General features: G+C 38.2%; 1 protein-coding gene across 1 annotated transcript in view; it reads right to left on the reverse strand.

The window, feature by feature from the left end:
• The window catches only part of LOC129639695 (progesterone receptor-like), a 243,796-nt gene extending 223,029 nt beyond the window's left edge, over positions 1 to 20,767 (reverse strand). Inside the window, exon 1 of the mRNA XM_055564878.1 lies at positions 20,263 to 20,767. Within this exon, the coding sequence (XP_055420853.1) occupies positions 20,263 to 20,533 (271 nt within the window). The 5' untranslated portion in view covers positions 20,534 to 20,767. The remainder of the gene's footprint in view (positions 1 to 20,262) is intronic.
• Between the last annotated feature and the right edge of the window lie 4,849 nt (positions 20,768 to 25,616).

The following is a 25,616-nucleotide window of genomic DNA, read 5'->3' on the forward strand; positions in this document are numbered from 1 at the left end:
TTCCGGGAGAAATATCAATAACCTCAGATATGCTGATGAAACCACTGTTATGGCAGAAAGCAAAGAAGAACTAAAGAGCCTTCTGATGAAAGTGAAAGAGGGGAGTGAAAAAATTGGCTTAAAGCTCAACATTCAGAAAACTAAGATCATGGCATCCGGTCCCATCACTTCATGGCAAATAGATGGGGAAACAGTGAAAACAGTGACAGACTTTATTTTGGGGGGCTCCAAAATCACTGCAGATGGCGACTGCAACCACGAAATTAAAAGACACTTGCCCCTTGGAAGAAAAGCTATGACCAACCTAGACAGCATATTAAAAAGCAGAGACATTATTTTGCCAACAAAGGTCCATCTAGTCAAAGCTATGGTTTTTCCAGTAGTCATGTATGGATGTGAGAGTTGGACTATAAAGAAAGCTGAGTGCTGAAGAATTAATGCTTTTGAACTGTGGTGTTGGAGAAGACTCTTGAGAGTCCCTTGGACTGCAAGGAGAACCAACCAGTCCTTCCTAAAGGAAATCAGTCCGGAATATTCATTGGAAGGACTGATGCTGAAGCTGAAACTCCAATACTTTGGCCACCTGATGGGAAGAACTGACTCATTGGAAAAGACCCTGATGCTGAGAATGATTGAGGGCAGGAGGAGACGGGGACAACAGAGGATAAGATGGTTGGATGGCATCACCAACTCAATGGACATGAGTTTGAGTAAGCTCCGGGAGTTGGTGATGGACAGAGAAGCCTAGCATGCTGCAGTCCATGGGGTCGCAAAGAGTCGGACACTATGATGAATGTCATTTCTGATATTTAAAGGATATATTCTTATAAGTGGAACTATTAGAGTAAAAGATATTAACTTTCTTAACACTCAAAATATATATTTCTAAATTATCAACACTTCTTACTATTTATGTTGGGTGGTTGGTTCTGAGCAATTTTCATTTAGGGTAATCTTTTTTTTTAGAGAGAAAAATAAAATATCATCTCATTTTCATTTCTCCAGTTGTTAGTGAGGTTGAATAATTTTTCATTTTATTTTATTTTATTTTTTTTTACATTTTATTTATTTATTTAAAAAATTTTTTTTTAATTTTATTTATATATATATATATAAAAGAAATAAATAAAATGTAAAAAAAAACAATTATTCAACCTCACTAACAACTGGAGAAATGAAAATGAGATGATATTTTATTTTTCTCTCTAAAAAAAAAATTACCCTAAATGAAAATTGCTCAGAACCAACCACCCAACATAAATAGTAAGAAGTGTTGATAATTTAGAAATATTTATTTTGAGTGTTAAGAAAGTTAATATCTTTTACTCTAATAGTTCCACTTATAAGAATATATCCTTTAAATATCAGAAATGACATTCATCATAGTGTCCGACTCTTTGCGAATGCTTATTAGTGATTTGGTTTTATTTAAATTTTTTTTTCTGTTTTGTACTCATTTTTTTTTGCACTAAGATATATTTTCTAAGTTTGTGGTTTAAAGCCCAGTTTTAAAATATTTAGTCAGTGCTGTAACTTTATTAAGGCAAAGAGTCCTACCTAGGCAACCCCAATTTTCCCATGCTCAGAAAGCCAATGCTTTCAATTTTTTCAACTATTTATTTTGGTCTTTCCTTCTTAAGTGACATCCTTATATTGCTGTTATTTGAATTCTTAACAGTAAGGAAAATAGGGCTAAAGCTCTATTTCCATATTCCAGATCATCACCCCTATGCTGCTGCTAAGTCGCTTCAGTCATGTCCAACTCTGTGCCACCCCATAGACGGAAACCCACCAGGCTCCCCCGTCCCTGGGATTCTCCAGGCAAGAACACTGGAGTGGGTTGCCATTTCCTTCTCCAATGCATGAAAGTGAAAAGTGAAAGTGAAGTCGCTCAGTCGTGTCCGACTCTTAGCGACCCCATGGACTGCAGCCCACCAGTCTCCTCTGTCCATGGGATTGTCCAGGCAAGAGTACTGGAGTGGGGTGCCATTGCCTTCTCTGATCACCCCTATACCACAATCATATACTCACATGTGAAGAACTTCCTTTTCCTCATCTTCCTAATAAAATTTTCATAATATTTCTTAGATCAATATTTAGAGTTTATTATTTTAGCTATGTAAAATGTTATCACAGTCAAGTCATATAGAATTAACTAGGACTTCTTTCCAAGTATAATTTTTTTGTTTTACTGACAGTAAGTAACCATACCGATGGGTGTGAAGTGGTATCCACCTGTGGCTTTTGTGCTTCTCTAACGATTAGTGATGCTGAGCATCTTTTCATGTGCTTGATGGCTATTTGTAAATCTTTTGAGAAATGTCTATTAAGGCCTTTATTTTTAAATTGGTTTACTTTTTGTTGTTGTTGGATTGCAGAGATTCTTTATGTCATCTGGATATTAATACTCTTACTTTATCAGATATCTTTTTCAATATTTTGACCAAATCAATGGATTAACCTTTCTTTGTGTTGGGTCCTTTGATGCACCGAAGTTTTAAATTTTGCCAACATCTATTTAGGACATCCAAAGTGGCTCAGTGGAAAAGAATCTGCCTGTAGGAGATGCAAGTTCAATCCCTGGGCTGGAAGATCCCCTGGAGAAGGAAATGGCAACTCATTCCAGTATTCTTACCTGGGAATTCCAAGGACTGAGGAGCCTGGTGGGCTACAATCAATAGGGTCACAAAGAGTTGGACGTGACTAAATGACCGAGCATGCACACAAGCACACTTCCTTCTGAACAGTGATATTTTTTCCTCTGCTTTTGAGAGGTTTTCCAACTTTCAAAATCTCTAGGCACTTTAAAATTTTATATATATGTATGTATTTTTTTCCAAGAATTCTTTTCTTTGTGTTATTCCTTTGTCATATATTCAGTATTGTTTCATGAATAGAATATGTTCTTTTACCTTTCTAAAGAAGAGAAGTGAAAGGCAAAGGAGAAAAGAAAAGATATATCCATCTGAAGGCAGATTCCAAACAATAGCAAGGAGAGATAAGAAAGTCTTCCTAAGTAAACGCTGCAAACAAACAGAGGAAAACAATAGAATGGGAAACACTAGAGATCTCTTCAAGAAAATTAGAGATACCAAGGGAATATTTCATGCAAAAATGGGCTCAATAAAGGACAGAAATGGTATAGACCTTACAGAAGCAGAAGATATTAACAAGAGGTGGCAAGAAGACACAGAAGAACTACACAAAAAAGATCTTCATGACCCAGATAATCACAATGGTGTGATCACTCACCAAGAGCCATATATTCTGGAGTGCGAAGTCAAGTGGGCCTTAGAAAGCACCACAACAAACAAAGCTAGTGCAGGTGATGGAATTCCAGCTGAGCTATTTCAAATCTTAAAAGATGATGCTGTGAAAGTGCTGCACTCAATATGCCAGCAAATTTGGAAAGCTCAGCAGTGGCCACAAGACTGGAAAAGGTCAGTTTTCATTCCAATCCCAAAGAAAGGCAATGCCACAGAATAATCAAACTACTGCACAATTGCACTCATCTCACACACTATCAAAGGAATACTCAAAATTCTCCATGTGAGGCTTCAACAGTACATGAACCGAGAACTTCCACATGTTCAACTGGATTTAGAAAAGGCAGAGGAACAACAGATCAAATTGCCAGAATCTGCTGGATCTTAGAAAAAGCAAGACAATTCCAGAAAATCCTCTACTTCTGCTTCACTGACTATGCTAAAGCCTTTGACTGGGTAGATCAAAATAAACTGGAAAATTCTTAAAGGGATGTGAATACCAGGCCAACTTCCTTCCTTCCTGCAAAAACTGTATGCAGGACAAGAAGCAACAGTTAGAACCAGACATGGAATAATGGGCTGGTTCCAAATTGGGAAAGGAGTATGTCAAGGTTGTATACTGTCACCTTGCTTGTTTAACTTTCATGCAGAGTACATCATGCAAAATGCTGGGCTGGATAAAGCACAAGCTAGAATCAAGATTGCCAGGAGAAATATAAATAACCTCAGATATGGAGATAGGGCTTTCCTGGTGGCTCAGATGGTAAAGAATCCCCCTGCACTGTGGGAGACCTGGGTTCGATCCCTGGGTTAGGAAGATCCCCTGGAGAAGGGAATGGCAAACCAGTCCAGTATTCTTACCTAGAGAATTCCATGGACAGTGGAGCCTGGCAGGCTACAGACCATGGGGTCACAAAGAATCAGACATGACTGAGCAACTTTCACTCACTCATTCACTTAGATATGCAGATGACACTACCCTTATGGCAGAAAGCAAAGAGGAACTAAAGAGTCTCTTGATGAAGGTGAAAGAGGAGAGTGAAAAAGTTGGCTTAAAACTCAACATTCAAAAAACGAAGATCATGGCATCCGGTCCCATCATTTCATAGCAAATAGATGGGGAAACAATGGAAACAGTGGCAGACTTTATCTTCTTGGGCTCCAAAATCACTGCAGGTGGTGACTGCAGCCATGAAATTAAAAGACGCTTGCTCCTTGAAAGAAAAGATATGACCATCCTAGACAGCATATTAAAAAGCAGAGATATTACTTTGCTGACAAAGGTTTGTCTAGTCAAAGCTATGGTTTTTCCAGTAGTAATTGTGGCTCAGCTGGTAAAGAATCTGCCTGCAATGCCAGAGACCTGGATTTGATCCCTGAGTTGCGAAGATCCCCTGGAGAAGAGAAGGGCTACCCACTCCAGTCTTCTGGCCTGGAGAATTCCATGGACTGTATAGTCCATGGGGTCACAAAGAGTCAGACACGACTGAGCAACTTTCACTTCCAGTAGTCATGTATGGATGTGAGAGTTGGACCATGAAAAGGCTGAGTGCTGAAGAATTGATGCTTCTGAACTGTGGTGTTGGAGAAGACTCTTGAGAGTCCCTTGGACAGCAAGGAGATCCAACCAGTCCATCCTAAAGGAAATCAGTCCCGAATATTCATTGGAAAGACTGATGCTGAAGATGAAACTCCAGTACTTTGGCCACCTGATGTGAAGACCTGACTCACTGGAAAAGACCCTGATGCTGGGAAAGATTGAAGGCAGGAGGAGAAGGGGACGACAGAGGATGAGATGGTTGGATGGCATCACTGACTCAATGGACATGAGTTTGAACAAGCTCTGGGAGATGGTGAAGGACAGGGAAGCCTGGCGTGCTGCAGTCCATGGGGTCGCAAAGAGCCGGACATGACTGGGTGACTCAACAACAACAAAGGATAGCTTTTAAATTTCTCCATGGTCTCTCTTTCCTCTAAATTATTTTTCTATTTTGTCTTTATGTTTGATATCAAAGACCTTCCTCAGATGCCCTGGTTGTTTATTTATATTCAAGCATGGAAACTATAAAGCTGATTGCTAGTTCTGTTTGAATGAGTAGTTATTATTGACTATAAGCTTTAGTGTAGGGCATTCTGGTTGAGCTATTTCAAAGAGAAAGCCTTGCTATTAGCATATTTAGTTCTTTTTTTTCTAGCTTAATAAATTCTTTATACAAGAATCTTTCATTTTCCTATCTGGAGAATATAAACCTGGATGACAGTGTTCCAGAGGACTGGTGATTTTGGAGGGTGTTGTCTCAGCGTTTGGTATATAATCTTAATCTGTTCACACTATCCCCCTTCACCCTCATCAGTGCCTGCAGTCCACCAACCCAACTGCCTTCTGTTACATCCTCTTCAGGGAATAAACCTACAATCTCTGCCTTAGTTGCAGAACAACTGCACCATTGGTGGATATTTAGAAACACATTTTCAAGAGAACTTGGTGTTTTTAATTCTACTTTCACTCTCATTAAAAAAAAAAAGATCACTGTTGTCACTAACTGCAAAACATGTTAGAGGTTCAGTGATACAAATCAAGGTACTTGCTTTTTGACTTTTCTTACTTCTGGCTTAGAAACCACTTTCTCATTCAGTCACATCTGACTCTTTGAGACCACGTGAACTGTGGCCTGCCAGGCTCCTCTGTCCATGGGTTCTGCCAGGCAAGAATACTGGAGCGGGTTGCCATTTCCTCCTCCAGAGGATCTTCTTGACCCAAAGACAGAACCTTGCATCTTCTGCGTCTCCTGCACTGGCAGGCAGGTTCTTTACCACTGAACCACCCGGGAAGCCCTCCACTTTCTCAGGTACACTAAATTAGTTTCTGCTTGCTGGCTTGTGGGATTTTATTGCTACTGATATTTCTTTCATTTTATTTACTTTATTTTATTTTTAAAGAAATCCCTTGACTAATAGTTTTATGTAGTTTAAAAGGAACAATGATTAAAGTGTGTATTCAACCTGCCATATTTTCCTGGGTATCTGTATTTTAATTTTTAATGGCAGATGGGTGGTTTAAATTCTTATCAAGTCATTGAACTTTTCTTTGGCCAACTTTCCTATTGCATATATTTTTTAAAAGTATTCTTTGAGATTTCTCATTTTTATTCCTTTTAGCTTATTTTTTTTTCCTTTTAGCTTATTTTTAACAAGCTAAAGTGTTTACAACTATGAGCCACTTATTTTAGGATACAATTTTAGCTAAATATTCAAACTAAGTTTTCCTCAAACATAAAGCTTCTTTTCTCAACAATATTTATTTGTTCCATACTCAAAGACTTCTAGTGTTTCCATTATAGGATACAAAGTTCTAGTATATATAGTCTGATTTGACTAAGAATTCAGAGTATGTATTTTCCACATTATTCATTATTCTAACTTTCTAATTCTCTCCCCATCCCCATATTTTTGTAATACTTACCTATTTTTTAAGATTTAAAGATGAATTTCAATAGCTGTGCCAAGTGTCTCCTCAAAATCCCATTAAAATCTGTGTAGATTTTATTACACAAATTATTACATATAATACTAAATAATTTATATATGTTTCTATACGTAGTACTATTCACTAAGTACATGATTTTCCCTTTTCTTAAAGTTGAAAATGGCTGAAAACCTTGCCTTCCATGGTATGTGAGTGGAAGTCATGTGTATCTCCCTTCCTTTCCTTACAACTGTCTTCCCTTAGCACTGCTCTAGTGATTATGGAGGCAGGTGTCAAGATGCTGCCTCCATCTGCCTGAACACCTGAGTGATAACAATGAGTCTCCCTGTAGATCTGCAGTGAAAATATAGTAAGAAGAATAAGTACTTGAAATTTTTGAAAGCTACTGAGGTTTAGGGCTTGTTTGGTTCCCTGCATAATGTAGCCTACCCATAAATACAGTATTATGTTAACGCTATCAACTAATTTGGGAGACCTAGGACCATCTATGATACATCTACTATTGAATTCATTACGACCAAGAAAAGAATTGACAGGAGTTGACTGCTGTATTATTAAAGTTCTTTCAGTTGATTGTTGGCCAGTCCCATATCAATTCCTTTGTCTACTTTGTGCTTTTTTTAATCAAATTATGCTTGAAGGTCTGTGCTCCAGATAGACTTCCCAAGGGTCGGGTAAAGGGCTATGGTTCCCTGCTGCTGCTGCTGCTGCTAAGTCGCTTCAGTCGTGTCCGACTCTGTGCGACCCCATAGACGGCAGCCCACCAGGCTCCCCCGTCCCTGGAATTCTCCAGGCAAGAACACTGGAGTGGGTTGCCATTTCCTTCTCCAATGCATGAAAGCGATCTGTGTCTGAGCACAGACTTCATGAGGTAAACTGCCTTCTTACGAGTTCAGCTTTTCTGCCTTTCCTCTTGATATGCTCCCCTGGCCCTACCATGTAAGATCCATGCCTCTAGAAGGAAATCCTTGCAGAAATCTTTTCTGAGAAAGACTCCTGTCTCACTTCCTACCTCAGGTCTTAGCTCTCTGTGGTTTCCTTTCAAATCACAATGACTGAAGGAGGAACCAATTCAAACAGTCAAGGTTGAGTCTACCTGTGTGTGGGAAGGGCACAGGAAAGGGTAAAAGGTGGAAGCAATTTAAAAAGTGTTCCACACAGACCCTGGGAGATCCATGGAGGCAGAGGGGCACATGTTCTTTGTGTGTGAGAATGAATGAATGGACGTCTGCCCACTCTTGTGGTGACCAGCGCGATTTCTTCTAGGTACACAGCTAGGGGGCATTCCCGAGCTCTCCCACAATTAGGGTGCAGTACTCTTGCCTGGAAAATCCCATGGACGGAGGAGCCTGGTAGGCTGCAGTCCATGGGGTCGCTAAGAGTCGGACACGACTGAGTGACTTCACTTTCACTTTTCACTTTCATGCATTGGAGAAGGAAATGGCAGCCCACTCCAGTGTTCTTGCCTGGAGAATCCCAGGGACGGGGGAGCCTGGTGGGCTGCCGTCTACGGGGTCGCACAGAGTCGGACACGACTGAAGTGACTTAGCATAGCATAGCATAGAACGTGGGTGGAAGATAGTTCCAGATCTAGTCTTCAAACCTTCTCTTACTCAGTGCTCATCCTCTAGTCAGATAAAATGGAAGACTCCAAGCTGATACAAAGGGTAGAGCCTCTGGATGAAAGGAGCCTGGGTTTTCTTGGCCAACCCTCTGGACTGACTGTGAGTGGTCCATAAACTGTTATTATATTATGCTACTGATTCTTGCAGTTATGTGTTGTAACTGTTAGACATATATAACTATCCTGACATAACGTGAACAGTTACAAATAAAACTGTGTGCTTTATAGAGTAAATCCTTTGTAGGGTGGGGGTGAAGGGAAGCATAGACTGTGTTTACGCAGTATTAATTAGTTTATAATAGTTAATTGGATGAATATGAAAAAGTTATTTAATCATGTTTTACCCAAAAAAAGAATAGAAACTGGCTTACTTGATGGGCTATTTTAGTATTAGGTGATAGATAAAATCTGAGAAATATGAGGTAACTTTACTATAGTCTATAGATGCTTCTCTTTTGCAGTTTCCAACTCATTAAGATTCATAACTCATCTATAATCATACAATAGTACTGTTGTTTGAGGTTTCCTTAATGAATTAAAAATTAAAAAAGCAAATCTCTTGCATTCAGTTACTTATACTCACTTGGAACTCTTCTTGGCTGACTTGAAGCTTCACAAACTCCTGTGGGATCTGCCACATGGTTAGGCATAATGAATAGAATGATGACTCCTTCATCCGCTGTCTTGCACCACACACAACACACAAAAGAAAAACCAACAGTGGAAAAAAAAATAAACACACACGGTCTTAGCTAGTTTAAGTAATTTATGAACGGTTATGAGTTTTATTTATTACCTGATTTGTTGAACATGGCTTTTTATAAACAAACTCAATATTTGGAATTTTAAACGTCTTCTAAATTTACTCACACTGATGGATTTTGAGGTTAAAAATTTTTGAAGTTGGAAGTTTATTTTAAATACACATTAACTAAGATTAATGTTGCTCTTCACTTTTACTATCACATTTTAAAAACCTAACCCAAGAAAGGAGAGCAAAGTTGTAGCAGTTAAAAATGTGGTGCTGAGAAACACTCAGAAAATATTTCTTTACTGATTTTTTTTTCCTTGTGGATAAACTATGTACAATTTCGTGTGCAATCCAATGGGAGAGTGAATTCACAGAAATTGAATAGTGTAGAATACTTTGGTGCATTCAGTTTAGAATATTCGTGTAAAATGGCTACACTGTGAATGATTTTAGAGGAAATATATGGTGATATAGAAAAGAGAACATTAGCGGCATTAAATAATTGACAAGACAAACATGAATTCTGAAATACCAAGGGCATTTACTTAAGGTATTTTCTCAGCTATGTACTGTTTTGTAGTATCTGCACTAGTCAAAGAAGTGATCAGGAATAGTGGGAAAAACAAGACAAAACTAGATTTGACTCAGGAGAGATAAAATTAATCCCAACCTTCACTTGGATTCTTTGGCAAATTACAAAGTCTCCTCTGCCTTAGTTTTCTGAACTGTGAAATAAAGGGTGCTGATTCCTTACAAATTTCAAGGGACTGTGGGATAAAATAGAATAACATATGAAAGTTACCTGCAATCTCTAAAGTTTAGTAAAGTTTGGTAAGTTTAGTAAAGTTTAGTAAGTTTAGTAAAGTTTAGTATAACTTATCATTTTACATAATTCTGAGTCAACAGACTCAATTAGTTCAGTACAAATACTTTCATGAAAAGATTCTTATTCAGTTTAAAGTTATATGTAGAAAGTTAAGTATAGTAATTCCAATATAATCAAGCAAATTGGATTCAATTTTATTATCTTTCAATGTTTTAAATAAATTACCAGTCTAATTTATCCTCTAGGAAGACAAATAATATTTTTACTTTTTGAAGGTAAGTCAATACCTTTAAGCAAAATTATTCCTCGTTTACTTCATTATCTTCATTACTGCCAATGTAAAAATTTTAACTTGATAAACTAAACATTTATTTGGCCTTTAAGAAGACCAAATGTATTTCTTGATACATTTCTGAAGTTTAAGAAATTTTTATTTGTGACAACTACTATATATTGAAATAAAAGAGAAAGCTCTAAATAGCAAATCACGAATAATACATTTTTACTAATATTGTCAGTTCAAGTTATATTTTGAGGTAGTTCCAAGAAACATTTCAGGAAATTTTTATTATTTAGGACACTGGGTGTATGATCATCTACTGAAATGTAGTTTTCAAGATTATCCTACATATACACTTTTGATAATAACAACAACAAAAGTCAAGTTACTACTTACTCATTTAGTATTAGATCAGGCGCAAAATATAGCATCTGTCCACTGACACGCTTATAAGATCTCCATCCTAGTCCAAATACCATTAAACTCATCCAAGAATACTGGATGAGAGTTATTTGGTCATCAATATATAAGTTCCGAAAACCTACAAAACGAATTTAAAAATAGAATGATCCCTGTGTCAAAAATCACTATGTCAAAACCTGAAAAATAAACATTTGAAAACAGATGTAAGTAGGGTATGCTCCAATACCTTGGCCACCTGATACAAAGAGCTGACTCACTGGAACAGACCCTGATGCTGGGAAAGATTGAGAGCAGGAGGAGAAGAGGGTGACAGAAGATGAGATGGTTGGATGGCATCATTGACTCAACGGACACGAGTTTGAGCAAAACTCTGGGAGATAGTGAAGGACAGGGAAGCGTGGTGTGCTACAGTCCATGGGGTTGCAACGGATTGGACATGACTTAGCAACGGAACAACAACAACAAGGGTAATGTTTTCAGTCAAAATATTTATATACAAAAAAAATCAGGAAATAATAATAATAAAGTCAGAAAAAATTAAAAAGGATAAGAGATTGGAATTCATTAAAATTAGTCATTGTGATTTAGCATTTCTGGGAACTCGCTAATTAAATCAAACATGTATCAGTCATTCATGCAACATTTATTTATGGGGAGTCAATTATGGACCAGGCACTGTGTTAAAATGCTGCGTTACAAAGATGAGTAAGACAAAACCCTTGCCCTAAAAAGAATCTTAAAGGATAGAGAAGGTAAGAAGGAATCCACCAGGCAGTAGAGAGAGTAGGAAAACTGCCCCAGACAGAGATAATGCCTGAGCAGAAGAAAGTCAGACTGCTGAGGAATCTCAACTCTTTGGGATTTAAACATAAATTGGTTTATTTTGTGAAACCCCTGTTTTCAGTTTTGCTACCTCTAATTTTTCTTTAACAACTCTTAATTAAAGTTTGAGTGGATTCCACAGGTTTCTGATCACTTTTGCCTTCTGAAACTTAATCCAGTTTCATTTTAAACTCCCCTATGGCTTAAGAGCTTTAAAGTCTGTATGTATATGGGTGTGTGTGTGGGTGTGTGTGTGTGTGTGGTGTGAGTGTCCTGGTCTTTCACACCTTCACAACCTCTCCCTTTTAGATCTTTCTCTGGTTTTGGTGGCAGAGGAAGAATGGCAGGAAAAGGGCAAATGCATCGTGACTTATATAGTCAGTGTTTTTTCCCAGCTCTTTCCAATTCTCTTTTTGCCTGCTTGGGGAAAGATAACCAGTTTAGCACTGATAACGTAAAGGAGGGTAAGGCAAAGAGGTGTTTGGAGGCGTGGGCTGGTGTTGGATCATGGGTGGTCTTGCATGCCTATGAAGCAGCAAGGGGAGTGATATAGCCTGATTTACACTATGCAGGGCTCACTGGCAGCCATGTGGAGGATGTGTTCAAGGGAAAAGGACTGAAGTTAGGGAGAGAAATTGGGAGCTATTGCCAAAGGCCAGGAGAGAGATGATAAAAGCTCGAAATAAGTCAACAGGTAGGAGTAGAGAAGATAGAGCACATAGGAGAAAGTTTTAAAGAGTAAAATTAAAGAAATTGGCAACTGAATATATACAGATTGGAAAAAGAGGAAGTCAAATAGATGTTTCAGTTTTTACTTGAATGGTGCATGATGATGATAACAGCATTACTGAGACAAAATAAAGGAGAAAAAACAGGCGAGAGAGAAAATAAGTAAGCTTTGGGCCTGTTTGAGGGACCAATGGAAGATCCGTTTGCATAGGAGTTAGAGGTATGGGGACATATGGAGCAAAAGATATACAACTCTAAATTATTTGTACTTGAGTACTTGAAACAGTAAAAGTGGGTGAAATATTCCATTGAAGGTATAAAGAAAACAAACATTTTGGTAGGATCATCAACCACATTCTATAAAACTTTTAAAATAACATCTATTCCTTCTAAGACTCTGCTGAAGTCCACTTACAAAGGACCTATTTCAAGAGTCAAACTTAATTCTTTAGATCTCAAGGGTAAAAGAACTTTATTTCCTGATTTGGTTAATTATCTCAAAGTAAACAGAAAAGGCTATCTTTCCTTCATGTACTTCCTGCTATTCCCATCTTCGTATGAATAGCAGGAAGACTACTCTTTTCTTCCTGGAAATTCTTAGTCTCAGAGAGACTGAAAACAACCTTAGCACGTATTCATAATCAGCGGTACCACAGCAGGTATTTGCCCCTTTAGAGGCAGCGGGACTTCCCTCCCCCTCCCTGTCTCTTTTTCCCTCTATGCGAATAGCTTCCCCTCGTTTGCAGTTTGGTCAACCAAACTACAAAAGCAAGTACCCTACGTTCCCACAAGGAAGCTGGCTAAGGCCTCTGGTTCCCTGGGTTTGTGATCTAGGTTTGATCCGTAGAATACCTACTATCTGGACTTTGAAGCCAAAAATAGTAAAACAAAGATCAAGATATGGGTAGGCTTTACTTATGATGGTGGTGGTGCCTAATGACAGTGGGATCCAATGGGGTCATTTGTGATGCTTGTCTTGGCCCTCCAGAGAGGCCTTGGTTTCTGTCTCCTCTTCAGACTTGTCCTTCTATTCAGTGAAGCCCTGACGTCTTTTCAGAAAATTCTGTTTTTCTTTTTTGTCTGGTTTTTGATAGCAGGATGTTTTTGGTTTTTAAAACTTTGTAGAGTTGGTGTTTATTGCTTACTTCCTGACTGACTCAGGTACAGAAAGACTCTCTAAAAATAACTAGCCAAGAAAAACTTGGCACGCAATTTTCATAATTCTCTCTTTGTTTTCATGTCATACATGCATCTTGAAGTTCATGTTTATATATTACCTGTTTTTTTTTTTTAAATTATGAGTCACTCAATACATCTAGTATAGAAATGCCACTTGTAAACTACATACTTTATAGGCTTTAAAGAATGGGTAATTACTTCTTCCATTAAGTTTAGGATCATTTGATAAGAGATAAATAATAAAGTTTCCTAATTCCTGAAAAGCAAGACTCCCTCAAGGGAGGCACATATAGACTTGGCTTATTTTGGGTATGTTATAATATAAAAGGCAAATCTTGGTGAAATAAAATATAAAATTACCAATATTTATAGCAGAAAGTATATTCTTTCTATGTAACAGAATGAAAAAAAAAATCAGAAAAATAACTCTATTAACTCCCCCTTTAAGTGAGTTTATCTGAGATAAGTGTACAATGTTAAATTGACTTTAACATGCTTAGTACAGAAGTGCAGTTTTTTGAAGCCATTAACTGTAATATCATTCATTACTTTATACTGAAACAAAGACGGGAACACTGAGATCAAATTCCCATTGATGATAATGATCAGGTAAACTCAGTACTTTTGAGATGAGGATCAAAATGAAAACCTTCACACAGAGAAGTGGTGGATGACCTGTAATTGTGTTCAACAAGTAGTAAAGAAAAATGCTCTTTCCTTTTAAGTGACTTGACCTGATAATTTCTGTCACAAACTGTCCAAGCCTTAATGCCTAAAACAAACTGAAAAGAAAGTGTACGGTAACACCTGGCCTACATGACCTTCTAGGTTCTCCTGGCTTAATCCCAAAGATTTGATACAATATACCGGTTGTGCTCCTGTAAAAACTGTCATGTACTGAAACAGTTAATCTATAACAAGGGAAGAGCATCACCTATCTCAGCACCTTCCCACACAAGCACAAAGAAGCTTCAGCACAGCAAGTGTAATCACTACCATATGTTTGATGAACTTATGCACAAATGCGACCTTGAGTGTAAAGATTTAAGGCAGCATAGTCCTCAAAAAGCTAAGGGACCTTCAACTCAATCTGGGGAGGCTTGGGGAAATCTTCCTAGGGCAAGCTGATTAGCATCCTGAAGACTAGTTAGGGACTAGCTGGGGGAAAATGTGGGAGAAGCGAAGGGCCACCAGGTAGGGAAAACAAAGTGGATGAAGAAAGGCTGGAAATTGAGCAAAGAGTTTTGTGGGAACCAAGCCTCAGAGGTGCATGAAGTGGGAGAGGGAGAGAGAATGTAAATTCAGGAGCCGGAAGGACCTGAAATAGTAAGGCTAAGAAGTTTGACGTTGTTCTGGAAAGGGATGGGAATAATATAACAGGTGATAATTGCTTTTGAAAAGATGATCCTAGTGGCAGAATTGAGGACTATCTGTGGGCAGTGTGAAACTGTGATAATAGTGTCAGCCGGGGGCTGTGACTGAAACCTAGGGGAAAATGATAAGGACTTAAAATAGCTCAAGGTAGTAGCAGTGTAAATAGCATGTATAATGAATCATACATATAATAAGCAGAGTTGACAGAGGTGAAGGAGAAAAGTGAGCAAAAGATTATAACCAAGATTCTGTCTGCAGTGCCATTTCAAGATACAGAGAAAGGTCTTAGGCTTATGGAGTAGAAGGTCATGCTGGCTTGGAAGCTCATGTAGGTAGAAATGTGTAATAAGCACAATAAATATATGGTCCAATACTTTTGTAGAGAATCTAGGTTGTCACCACGTAAGTAGGAATCATGAGAATATAATGGGAGCTGAAGACAAGGCCGTAAGTGAGCAAATCCAGCCCTGCAGACTGAGAAACTACTGGACTAGAAGATGGAACCAGGAAATGCCAAATTCATGGGAGAACAAGTCCACAAAGGAAACAGATGTGTAAATCGAGAGAAACATATCTGCCTGGAAGGGAATGAACACTACAGGAAGAGTTCAGCAAGACACGGCTCCTCCGTCATGGCTTCAGAGGTACGCGAAACATGGTAAGGGCTGAAAGTACTCATTTGATTTGACAAAAGATTTTGGTGACATTGACAATAGTAGTTTCAGTGAAATAGAATATTAGAAAATCATTTTTTAGTGTCTTCATGAAAATACTATCAAACCCTGACTTTACTCCAAGAGGGCTAATCTCATTTCTTTTCCATCACTTTTTTTTTGGGAGAAGTAGTTTAATTTATTCATTTGATTTGGGGAGAGAGACAAAAATATTTTGTCATGCATGCAATGGCTATTACTGACTCAAAAGATATTTTGGCATGCTTCAAAGGCAAAAAAAAACAAAAAAAAACAAAAAAAACAAAAAAACAAAACAGGCAAAGGACTGTTCTAGTCTTCTGATACTGATGAATGCAAGTAGTCTGGCTGAAAAGTAAAATATGTTCACAAATGTCAAAGCATTGGCCTGAATATTTTTTTCCAGCAAATAAATAGAAGAATCAAGGCAAAATTTATGCAAAGGAAATATTTCTCCTGAACCTTTCTCTCACATCAATTCTGCTACGATGTATTCTGCTATAATACACAGAATAAAGAATAAGGATGAAGTTGGACTGGGAATGAGTACTTAAACATTTAATATCCAAAGTCTACCCTGACTCAGCCCACAATGTACACCTCTAAATTTACTTTCTGCGATTCTCTCCAATATAAGTTTCTCAGTGGTTTCTTAATTCTTGGATGATGAAACCCCCAGAACGCCAGTGGTGTTTGAGAAACCATATGCAAGTTGTATTCTCTCAACCAGCAGCTATTAACAATTTTAATTACTATACTGTGGGAGGAAGGTATGATAACATTTTTACGTTACTAAGGGACCTTCACTCTTCTAGAACCATTCTTATGCTGGTCTACCATTATTCACCAAACACACCTCATGATTCCCTTATTTTACACCATCAGCCACACTATTTCTTCTATCCAGAATGCTTTCTCTTCTTAACACTATTTATTAGTTTCACTTCTCCTTCATGGTGTACTTTAACTGATACCTTGTCTCTGAATCCTTCTCTTGTCCCTAAAGACAAAAATGTTCTTCTGTCTCCAGTTTTTAAAATCCGTACCTTATGTCACTTTCACATACTACTACAGTTGATCTTTGAATAACACAGATTTGAACATGGGTCCACTCACCCAAGATTTTTTTCAGTGCTATAGTACTATATGATCCATGGTTGGTTGAATCTGTGGGTGCAGACCTGGTCTAATTTATTACTCACCAAACATACCTCTTGATTTCCTCATTTTACAGTATTAGCCACACTATTCCTTCTATTCAGAATGCTTTCTCTTACCTATATGTGGATTCTTGGCTGCTTGGACAGTCAGTGCCCCTAACTCCCTCGCTGTACTAGGATCAATTGTACAGCTGTTTGAGGCTTCCCTGGTGGCTCAGATGGTAAAGAACCCTCCTGCAATGCAGGAAACCTGGGTTCAATCCCTGGGTCAGGAAGATCCCTTGGATAAGGGACTGCTACCCACCCCAATATTCTTGCCTGGAGAATTCCATGGACAGAGGAGACTTGTGGGCTATAGCCCATGGGGTCGCAAAGAGTCAGACACGACTGATCGACACTTTCACTTTTTTGAATATCTTTCATTACACTGTTTTGAATGTTCCTTAACAGAGGGAATACATCTTGCTCATTTTTTAAATTTTGCAAATATTATGCTACTTCAAGTTTCAAAAAGGAAAACATTACCCACTGAAGTTGGAGCTAAGTGTCAATGTAAAATCATTCATATATAGATACAATATGTCACAGACAATGTAACCTCAGAGATCACTTGTAAATGTACTGTCATGAGGCATATTTTGTGAGTCTCCATTAAATAGAAAAAGAAAGGTATTTCTGAAATAGTATGGTAAAGATGTCAGGTATGCTGTGATCACTGTGACCCGTCGAAGACAAAGGAGAGCACAGACAAAGATGCAACGGGAGTCCCTGAGCAGGCAGCTCAAGTCCTCTCGGGGGCTTGCAGCCACGCGCCCTGTGGCTCTCATGCGTGCTGACACCTTGGTGATGATCATCAGCCTGCATCTGATCTTTTTCTCTCCCAGAGAAGTGTTTAAAATTATCTTTTTTTTCTTTGCAAAGTTAAAGGGCATTGGTTTGTTTGGATAAACATATATACCCAAGGAATTTTAGGTCTTGAACAAACACTTATTACATATGGTGTTTTCACTTCAAATCCCTACAGGTCTACTATTGTCTGAGCCTAATCAGACAACGAAGGATATTGTGAATAAGCGCTGTCCCTGTTTAGTTTAGGGCCATGATTCCTTTCTCCAGAGCTTCGGGGCAGATTCTCTTCTCTGATGCCTCAGAAGGCCTGAAATCTTATCTTAAGCTGACTCCCAAAATACACTTTCTGTTTGTGAAAGAACTGCCTGATCTACCTACTTGTTTTCCGAGCAATATCTTTTTTTTTTTTTTTTTTCCCACTTTAAATAAGTAATCTATCAATAAGCTTCATTTAACTAAGTCCATCTTTCACGGACCAATAACCCTGTGAGTGGATAGATAAAAGAAGTTTCCCTTATGGACAAAACTGATGACCAGGTGCAAGGATGTGCTGCACGACAATGCAGTGCCATCACGAGCCCAGCCTGCTGGCTCCTCTACCACCACCGAGTAAGGGTTACGTCTTGCACAAAGGAAACGTGCAATAGACATTTCTTGAGTGACTGATGTGAATAAAGCTGGAAGTTTTTGAGCAGCGAGTAGTTTTGAGAGCAAATTGTTATACACGTGTCCTTCTGAGTCCTCCCACAGAGGTCAGTATGGTCACTCTGTTTCACTGACTGCTTTCATCATTCATTCAAGTTACTCTCAGCATTCAGACCATGAAAATATGGTTTGAAAGACCATGGGCCACTCAGTACTTTGATAATTTTAATGCTTCCCTTATTATACAGTTAATGAAAACAACATGTGTAATACTGGTGATGCCATCATTCTTCTTTACTTATACACAAATAACATTTTGCAACATTAAAAAAGTCATCACCAAATGCAATGTGAAAATTTTCTCTCACTCTTTTGGAGGGTGTGTGGGGATCAAAAGTCTAGACAGATAGTTGTATTTCAACTTAGGAGACTCAATTAGTTTTTTTCCAAAATGAATAAATTATCTTTGTAATTATAATTGGTTATTTTCTAACTTTGCCAAATGATAATAGAGTCTTTTTTTAACAGTAGAGAATCTACAAAATGAAAACCAAAGAAATAGGAGCTGTGTCAACAAAAATCAAAGAAAGAACCTTTCCAAATAATGGAAAAACATAAATGTTTAAATACATAAACACTAATATTTTAAAACCGAAAAAGTTCACCAATGTTATTGTAATATTTTAATAAAAATCTATTAAGTTTGATAACCACTTTACAGTAAACTTTAAAAAAAAATTCAGAACTTTTCTAATTAAAAAAAATTACCTGTCAAAAGCCTTTCAACAAGAGTGAAACTAATAAGAACCTGGGCATTTTGATTTTTGATGTTACTTTATCTTCACTAGAATAGCGAGCTTAATTAACTTTCTCAACATGTATTTTTTTAAAGAGTCAACAAATAGGAATCTATTTTTCTTTCTGTCTCATGTAAACTTGACTTTTCAGTAACGATTCATCTATTATATTTCAAACCTTTCAGGTAGAATAACTGAGAAATAGTATTAAGGCAAATTGGGAAGTGAATTCTTTTTTAAAAAAAAGGCTATTAAATTTACTTGGAGACTAAAATGTATAATATGTTTAATTCTTGATCCGATAAACTAGTCTAAAGGAGTATAAGGTTACTATCAGTGTGAAGAGAAAATAACTTTAAAAAAGGTTTTATTTCTAATTATGGGATTAATGCCTCCACAAGTAACTGTACATGCGTGTGAAATTGCTTCAGTCATGTCTGACTCATTGTGACTCTAAGGACCGTAGCTTGTCCAGCTCCTCTGTCCACGGGATTATCCAGGCAATAAACTGGAGTGGGTTGCCATGCCCTCCTCCAGGGGATCTTCCCAACCCAGGGATCAAAGCAGTGTCTCTTATATCTCCTGCACTGGCAGGCAGGTTCTTTACCACTAGCACCATTTGACAAGTAATTACTACCCATGTATTATTCTCTTAGCTTTGCAGTCCAAGGTTTAGCAGGTGAGAACTACATCCCTGTAATTCTTTCAGTCTCTTGGCTCCTATGGAACTGTGCTGAGAGAGCAGAAGTAACTAATAAAGTGACGAAAATCCTTTCATGATGACATAATTCAAATTCTCACTGTCTGAGTATAAATTCACAAAAATAGTGACTGGAGGTTTCTCTGTGTCCAAATTATTTGTTTTAGGTTTAGCAATTTTATTTCTTAATTGACTTTACTCTGCTACACTCTGAATACTATTTTGACTTGTTATATGAATAGATACATTCAGTCTTATTTTCAACCACATGAGGTTGGTTAAATTTGGATTTGGAATGAACTAGACGTTTCTGAGAAGATGGTCAATTTGTCTTTCTGTGAACTATAATACTATCTAGTAGATAATACAGAGTTATGCTATTCCTTAACTGCTTCATATATGTACTTCTTGATTCATCAACAAGACTCAAAATGTTATCTATGTCTTTTTTATTTCCATAGCACACAGTAGGGTCCTAGACAAACAGTATATAATATAGGGGCCTAGATAAATATTTTGAACTGCTGAAACACACACGACAACCCCCTGTTTATACTCCATTTAATTTATTGCATGGCCTGTTTTATCTAGCCACCCACTAGTATGAAGCCATAGCAAAAATTTTTGTTACATGCTATTATATACAAATTATTATTACCTGGCAGTGACTTAGACCACTTGACCACTGAAAGAAGTTGTCTCTCGCCAAGCTGATTCAGACTTGTCAGCAGAGAGCTGGAGGTATCAGGTTTGGTGTCGTCATGTCCTGCATAGACCACATCTGGTTCAATGCTCATGAGCAAGTTGATCAGTGGGGGGATCAACTGCAAGTCTTGACTTGGTGAAAAAGTGATTCTCTGGCTTAGGGCTTGGCTTTCGTTTGGAATACCCACCGGCTGTGGGAGGGCAACAGCATCTAGTGTTCTCATAACTCTAACTTTATTGAACTTTTTAAACTTTCGGCCTACAGAGAAGAAAAAAAGAAGAAACAAAGATCATGTAAATACACAGAAACTAAATATTCCAGCAGAAAATTATTTCTAATGTCTTAAAATTACAGCATTATAGCGTTATAGGTTTTGGTTATCAGTCTAATACAATGAGACCTAGTAAGTAAAAAGGTTAGGTCTCAGACATGGATTAAAGAATTAATTACACCACCAGTATCCAAGGCAAGGTTATGGAGCTTTGCAGTAAAAAAACAAACAAACAAAACAAACAAACAAACAAAAACACATAGAAAAGACAAATGGCTCTTAGTAGAGACTAAGCTCAGTTTTGGGGGCTTCCCAGGTGGCGCTAGTGGTTAAGATCCCGTATGCCAATACAGGAAACATAAGAGATGCAATCCCTGGGTCTGGAAAATCCCCTGGAGGAGGGTACAGCAACCCACTCCAGTATTCTTGCCTGGAGAATCCCATGGACAGAAGAGCCTGGTGGGGTACAGTCCATAGGGTTGCAAAGAGTCAGACATGACTGAAGTGAACTTAGCACACACGCACACAAGTTCAGTGTTGGCCAATATTCTGATAGGAGTATTAGAATAGTTATTACTATTCTGACCAAATTGTCCCAAAATTATTGCTAAAAACTACATTAATTAAAACACAACCTTTAGTAGATGTTGAGTATTATTTTGAATTTTATTCTTTTAAGAATCTGTTAAAGGATATGCATATACACATGCAAACCCCACAAAATCTTGTACACAATTTCAGTGAGTTCACGATCAGTTGAAGTTCCCTGAAATCAATACGTGGAGTAGTATGAGATCTAAGGACCCAAAATAAAGAACCTCATTTCTAAATTAAGGGGGGAGAGAGTCCGCATCTTGTGCTGGTCAGACCACATTTGTATTTCTAGACCATTTGTAGAATTTCTATTTCTAGAATTCTTCCCACTGCTGAATTGTGATGTGTTAGGAAGAAAAACGGGCTGACAGGAAGATGAGTAGAAAATCCGCCACGTGAGGAGTGGTTGAAGGGGACCAAGATATACAACTGGGCCACTGCTAGTTCCCAGAGGCCCTGGGGTGATCAGAGGGCAGGCCGGACTCCAACCCCTGCCGACTCTATGCCAGGCATGGGCTGCTTAATGGTATCAAGTGTCTGTGCTGTTCCGCCTGGAAAAAAAAAAAAAAAAAAAAAAGGCTAAGGGAGGCTTGATAACGCTTTGCAATCATCTAAGCAGAGGTTGCAGTCAGCTGTCTTCAAACGCCTGTTCTGGCTCACAGACGTGTTTTCTTTGGCTCACACGATTCTTCCCAGAGTTATGAAAACATTTCTGAATTAGCTGGGTGGCAACAATCTGTTAAAGCCACGCTGCAGCTGTTGCTTTGGACGGGGCACAGATAGCCCGCAAACTGGTGGTAGGCCTTTGGTCAGTTTTCTTAAATCAGATCACTCTGCCCACTTAAATGACCTGCCTGGACTCGGCAAGCACTTGCCCTGGTGATTTCTCAGCTCAGGTATTGTTATTAAGAAAAAGGATTCTATTTATTCTATGGAGTCCCCCCATACTGTGCTAGATCCTGCAGGGGACAGATAAGCAAATGCCAGTCAAAACACAGAAAGGATCCAGAAGTGTTTAAGGAGATGAAGGTTTCTTTGCGAAGGAATGAGTTCTTTGAGGGGAAGGAATTAACGTTTGTGGGGTATCTGCTTTATATATGTATCATGTTGCCTCACAGTAAGTGGGAATTATTAATTCCATTTATAAATTAGGAAGAAGAAGAGTAGAGAAGATGGCATGCCCAATATTAGAGTGATAGAACTTGGATGATGTGGACTCTGAGTTCAAACTCTTTCTCACACAATCTCCCTGGGTTTTCAGGCAAGGACTTCATGGTCATCTGGGGGGATTCTGAAAAAGAAGTTTAGATGAGAGATGCTGGAAAAAAGCACATGAGAGATGCTGGAAAAAAGCACAAAGGTTTGATTCCTTCCAATCCTAAAATATTGTGATTAACAGAAAATAAGACTTAACACCCTTACCAGCCTCTTCTCTCCCCAACAACTCCAGCATGGTTTTCTTTTTAATTTGCATTAACCGCCTTTCTCTTTTTTTCATTTAAAAAAATTAATTAATTTTAATTGGAGGATAATTACTTTACAATATTGTGATGGTTTTTGACATACATTGACATGAAACAGCCACGGGTGCACATGTGTCCCCCATCCTGAACCCCCTCCTACCTCCTTCCCCACCCCATCCCTCTGGGTTGTCCCAGAGCACCAGCTTTGAGTGCCCTGCTTCATGCATCAAACTTGCACTGGTCATCTGTTTTACACATGGTAATATACACTCTTCAGTGCTATTCTCTCAAATCATCCCACCCTCACCTTCTCCCACATAGTCCAAAAGTCTGTTCTTTATATCTGTGTCTCTTTGCTGCCTTGCATATAGGATCATCATTACCGTCTTTATAAATTCCATATATATGTGTTAATACACTGTATTGGTGTTGCACTTTATAACTTACTTCACTCTGTATAACAGGCTCCAGTTTCATCCACCTCATTAGAACTGACTCAAATGCATTCCTTTCCATAGCTGAGTTCAATTCTGGTGTTATCAGGATTTGATTACACTATGAAACTATGTAATTTTACTGAAAACCAAAGCAAATATTTTACACTTTGATTCGTGTAACAAGTCTTATACACAAAATAAATTCCAAGACAATTTCCTAACATGTTGATTATACGAAGTGCAATTTGAATTAATATAGAAATGTTCACATTTCTGTTTGTGATCCAGTCTTTTCATGAATCCCAGTGAAAAAGAATGGGGGACATGCAATAAAAGCAAAATTGAAAGGTGAACTAACATTAAACTAGATTATTTACATATCTATCTTATATAATTTAACTTGATGCTCAACCATTTGAAATAAACACTAGCATTTCCATTTTTTAAGATGAGGAATAGGTTTACAGAGGCTAAGTAATTGGCTAAGTTTATAGAGATAATAAATGCCAGAGCAGAGATATTAATCAAGGGTTAATTTCTTTTAGTCTTTCTTTTACTTACTCATAAAACATTTATTGAGTGGTTTTATGTGCTAGGCATCATTTAAGGTTCTGAAACTGCAGCACTGAATAATCAGACAAAGTATCTGTTTTCGTGGGGCTTGTATTCTGAGGGGAAGATGGAGAGGACCTGTAAACAAATAAAGAGCAAGATAATACCAAACAATAGTGTGCACTATGAGTGAAATGGATAACAGTAATAGAAAGTAACCTGATGGAACAGGACAGAATTAAAAATGGTCAGGGAAAGACTACGGTCTTTCCACCAGACCACACTGCTGCCCCTTCATATAGCCTTTATTTCTCTAAATCTGTAGGCTAATGACTCAGAGCAGATCAAACAGTATATGTTAAAGGAGAACTTTGCACACCAGGAGAATTAACAAGAATTGAAAAAATGTACAGTATTATTAAAAGATGCTTTCCTGAAGCACTCAGTTCAGTTCAGTTCAGCTCAGTTGCTCAGTCATGTCTGACTCTTTGCAACCCCATGGACTGCAGCACACTAGGCCTCCTTGTCCATCACCAACGCCTGGAGCTTGCTCAAACTCATGTCCATCAAGTCAGTGATGCCATCCAACCATTTCATCCTCTGTCATCCCCTTCTGCTCCTGCCTTCAATCTTTCCCAGCATCAGGGTCTTTCCCAATGAGTCAGTTCTTCGCATCAGCTGGCCAAAGTACTGGAGCTTCAGCTTTATCATCAGTGCTTCCAATGACTATTCACGACTGATTTCCTTTGGGATTGACTGGTTGTATCTCCTTGCAGTCCAAGGGACTCTCAAGAGTCTTCTCCAACACCACAGTTCAAAAGCATCAATTCTTTGGCACTTAGCTTTCTTTAAAGTCCAACTTTCACATCCATACATGACTAGTAGAAAAACCATAGATTTGACTAGACGGACCTTTGTTGGTAAAGTAATGTTTATGCTTTTTAATATGCTGTCTAGGTTGGTCATAGCTTTTCTTTCAAGGAGCAAGTGCCTTTTAATTTCATGGCTGCGGTCATCATCTGCAGTGATTTTGGAGCCTAAAAATATAAAGTCTGTCACTGTTTCCCTTGTCTCCCCCATCTATTTGCCATGAAGTGATGGGACCAGATGACATGATTTTAGTTTTCTTACTGTTGAGTTTTAAGCCCACTTTTCCACTCTCCTCTTTCACTTTCATTAAGAGGCTCCTTTAGTTCTTCTTCGTTTTCTGCCATAAGGGTGGTGTCATCTGCGTATCTGAGGTTATTGGTTTTTCTCCCGGCAATCTTGATTCCAGCTTGTGTTTCTTCCAGTCCAGCATTTCTCATGATGTACTCTGGATATAAGTTAAATAAGCAGGGTGACAATATACAGCCTTGACGTACTCCTTTCCCAATCTGGAACCAGTCTGCTGTTCCATGTCCAGCTCTAACTGCTGCTTCTTGACCTGCATACAGATTTCTCAGGAGGCAGGTCAGTTAGCCTGGTATTCCCATCTCTTTAAGACTTTTCCACAGTTTGTTGTGATCCATACAGTCAAAGGCTTTGGCGTAGTCAATAAAGTAAAAGTAGATGTTTTTCTGGAACTCTCTTGCATTTTTGTTGATCCAACAGATGTTGGCAATTTGATCTCTGATTGCTCTGGCTTTTCTTGAAGCACTCTTCCTGAAGCTCTAAATTGTTACAATCTTGCCACTCTATACTCCACCCCCTACAAGACATGTTTGTTCTTCCCAAAACACATCTTAAGAGATGTAATAATTCATCTATCTACAGTTCATGAACGTGTGGCATGTGGGAAAAATGGACCTTGGGTTGGCCGTATCTGTGTATGAATCCTATCATTTAAAAACATTATATGGGGGGTAGATTATTTTATTTATCCAAGTATCAGTTTATTCAGCTTTTAAATAGGGAATTTACCTCACAATACTGTCATCAGTCTAGATAGGATAATGTGTAAGGTATGTGGTCAAGTGCCTGGTATAGCAGACACTCACTAACATTAGC

Source organism: Bubalus kerabau, chromosome X (genome assembly GCF_029407905.1).
Source record: "Bubalus kerabau isolate K-KA32 ecotype Philippines breed swamp buffalo chromosome X, PCC_UOA_SB_1v2, whole genome shotgun sequence".
In the NCBI taxonomy this organism is placed as follows: domain Eukaryota; kingdom Metazoa; phylum Chordata; class Mammalia; order Artiodactyla; family Bovidae; genus Bubalus; species Bubalus kerabau.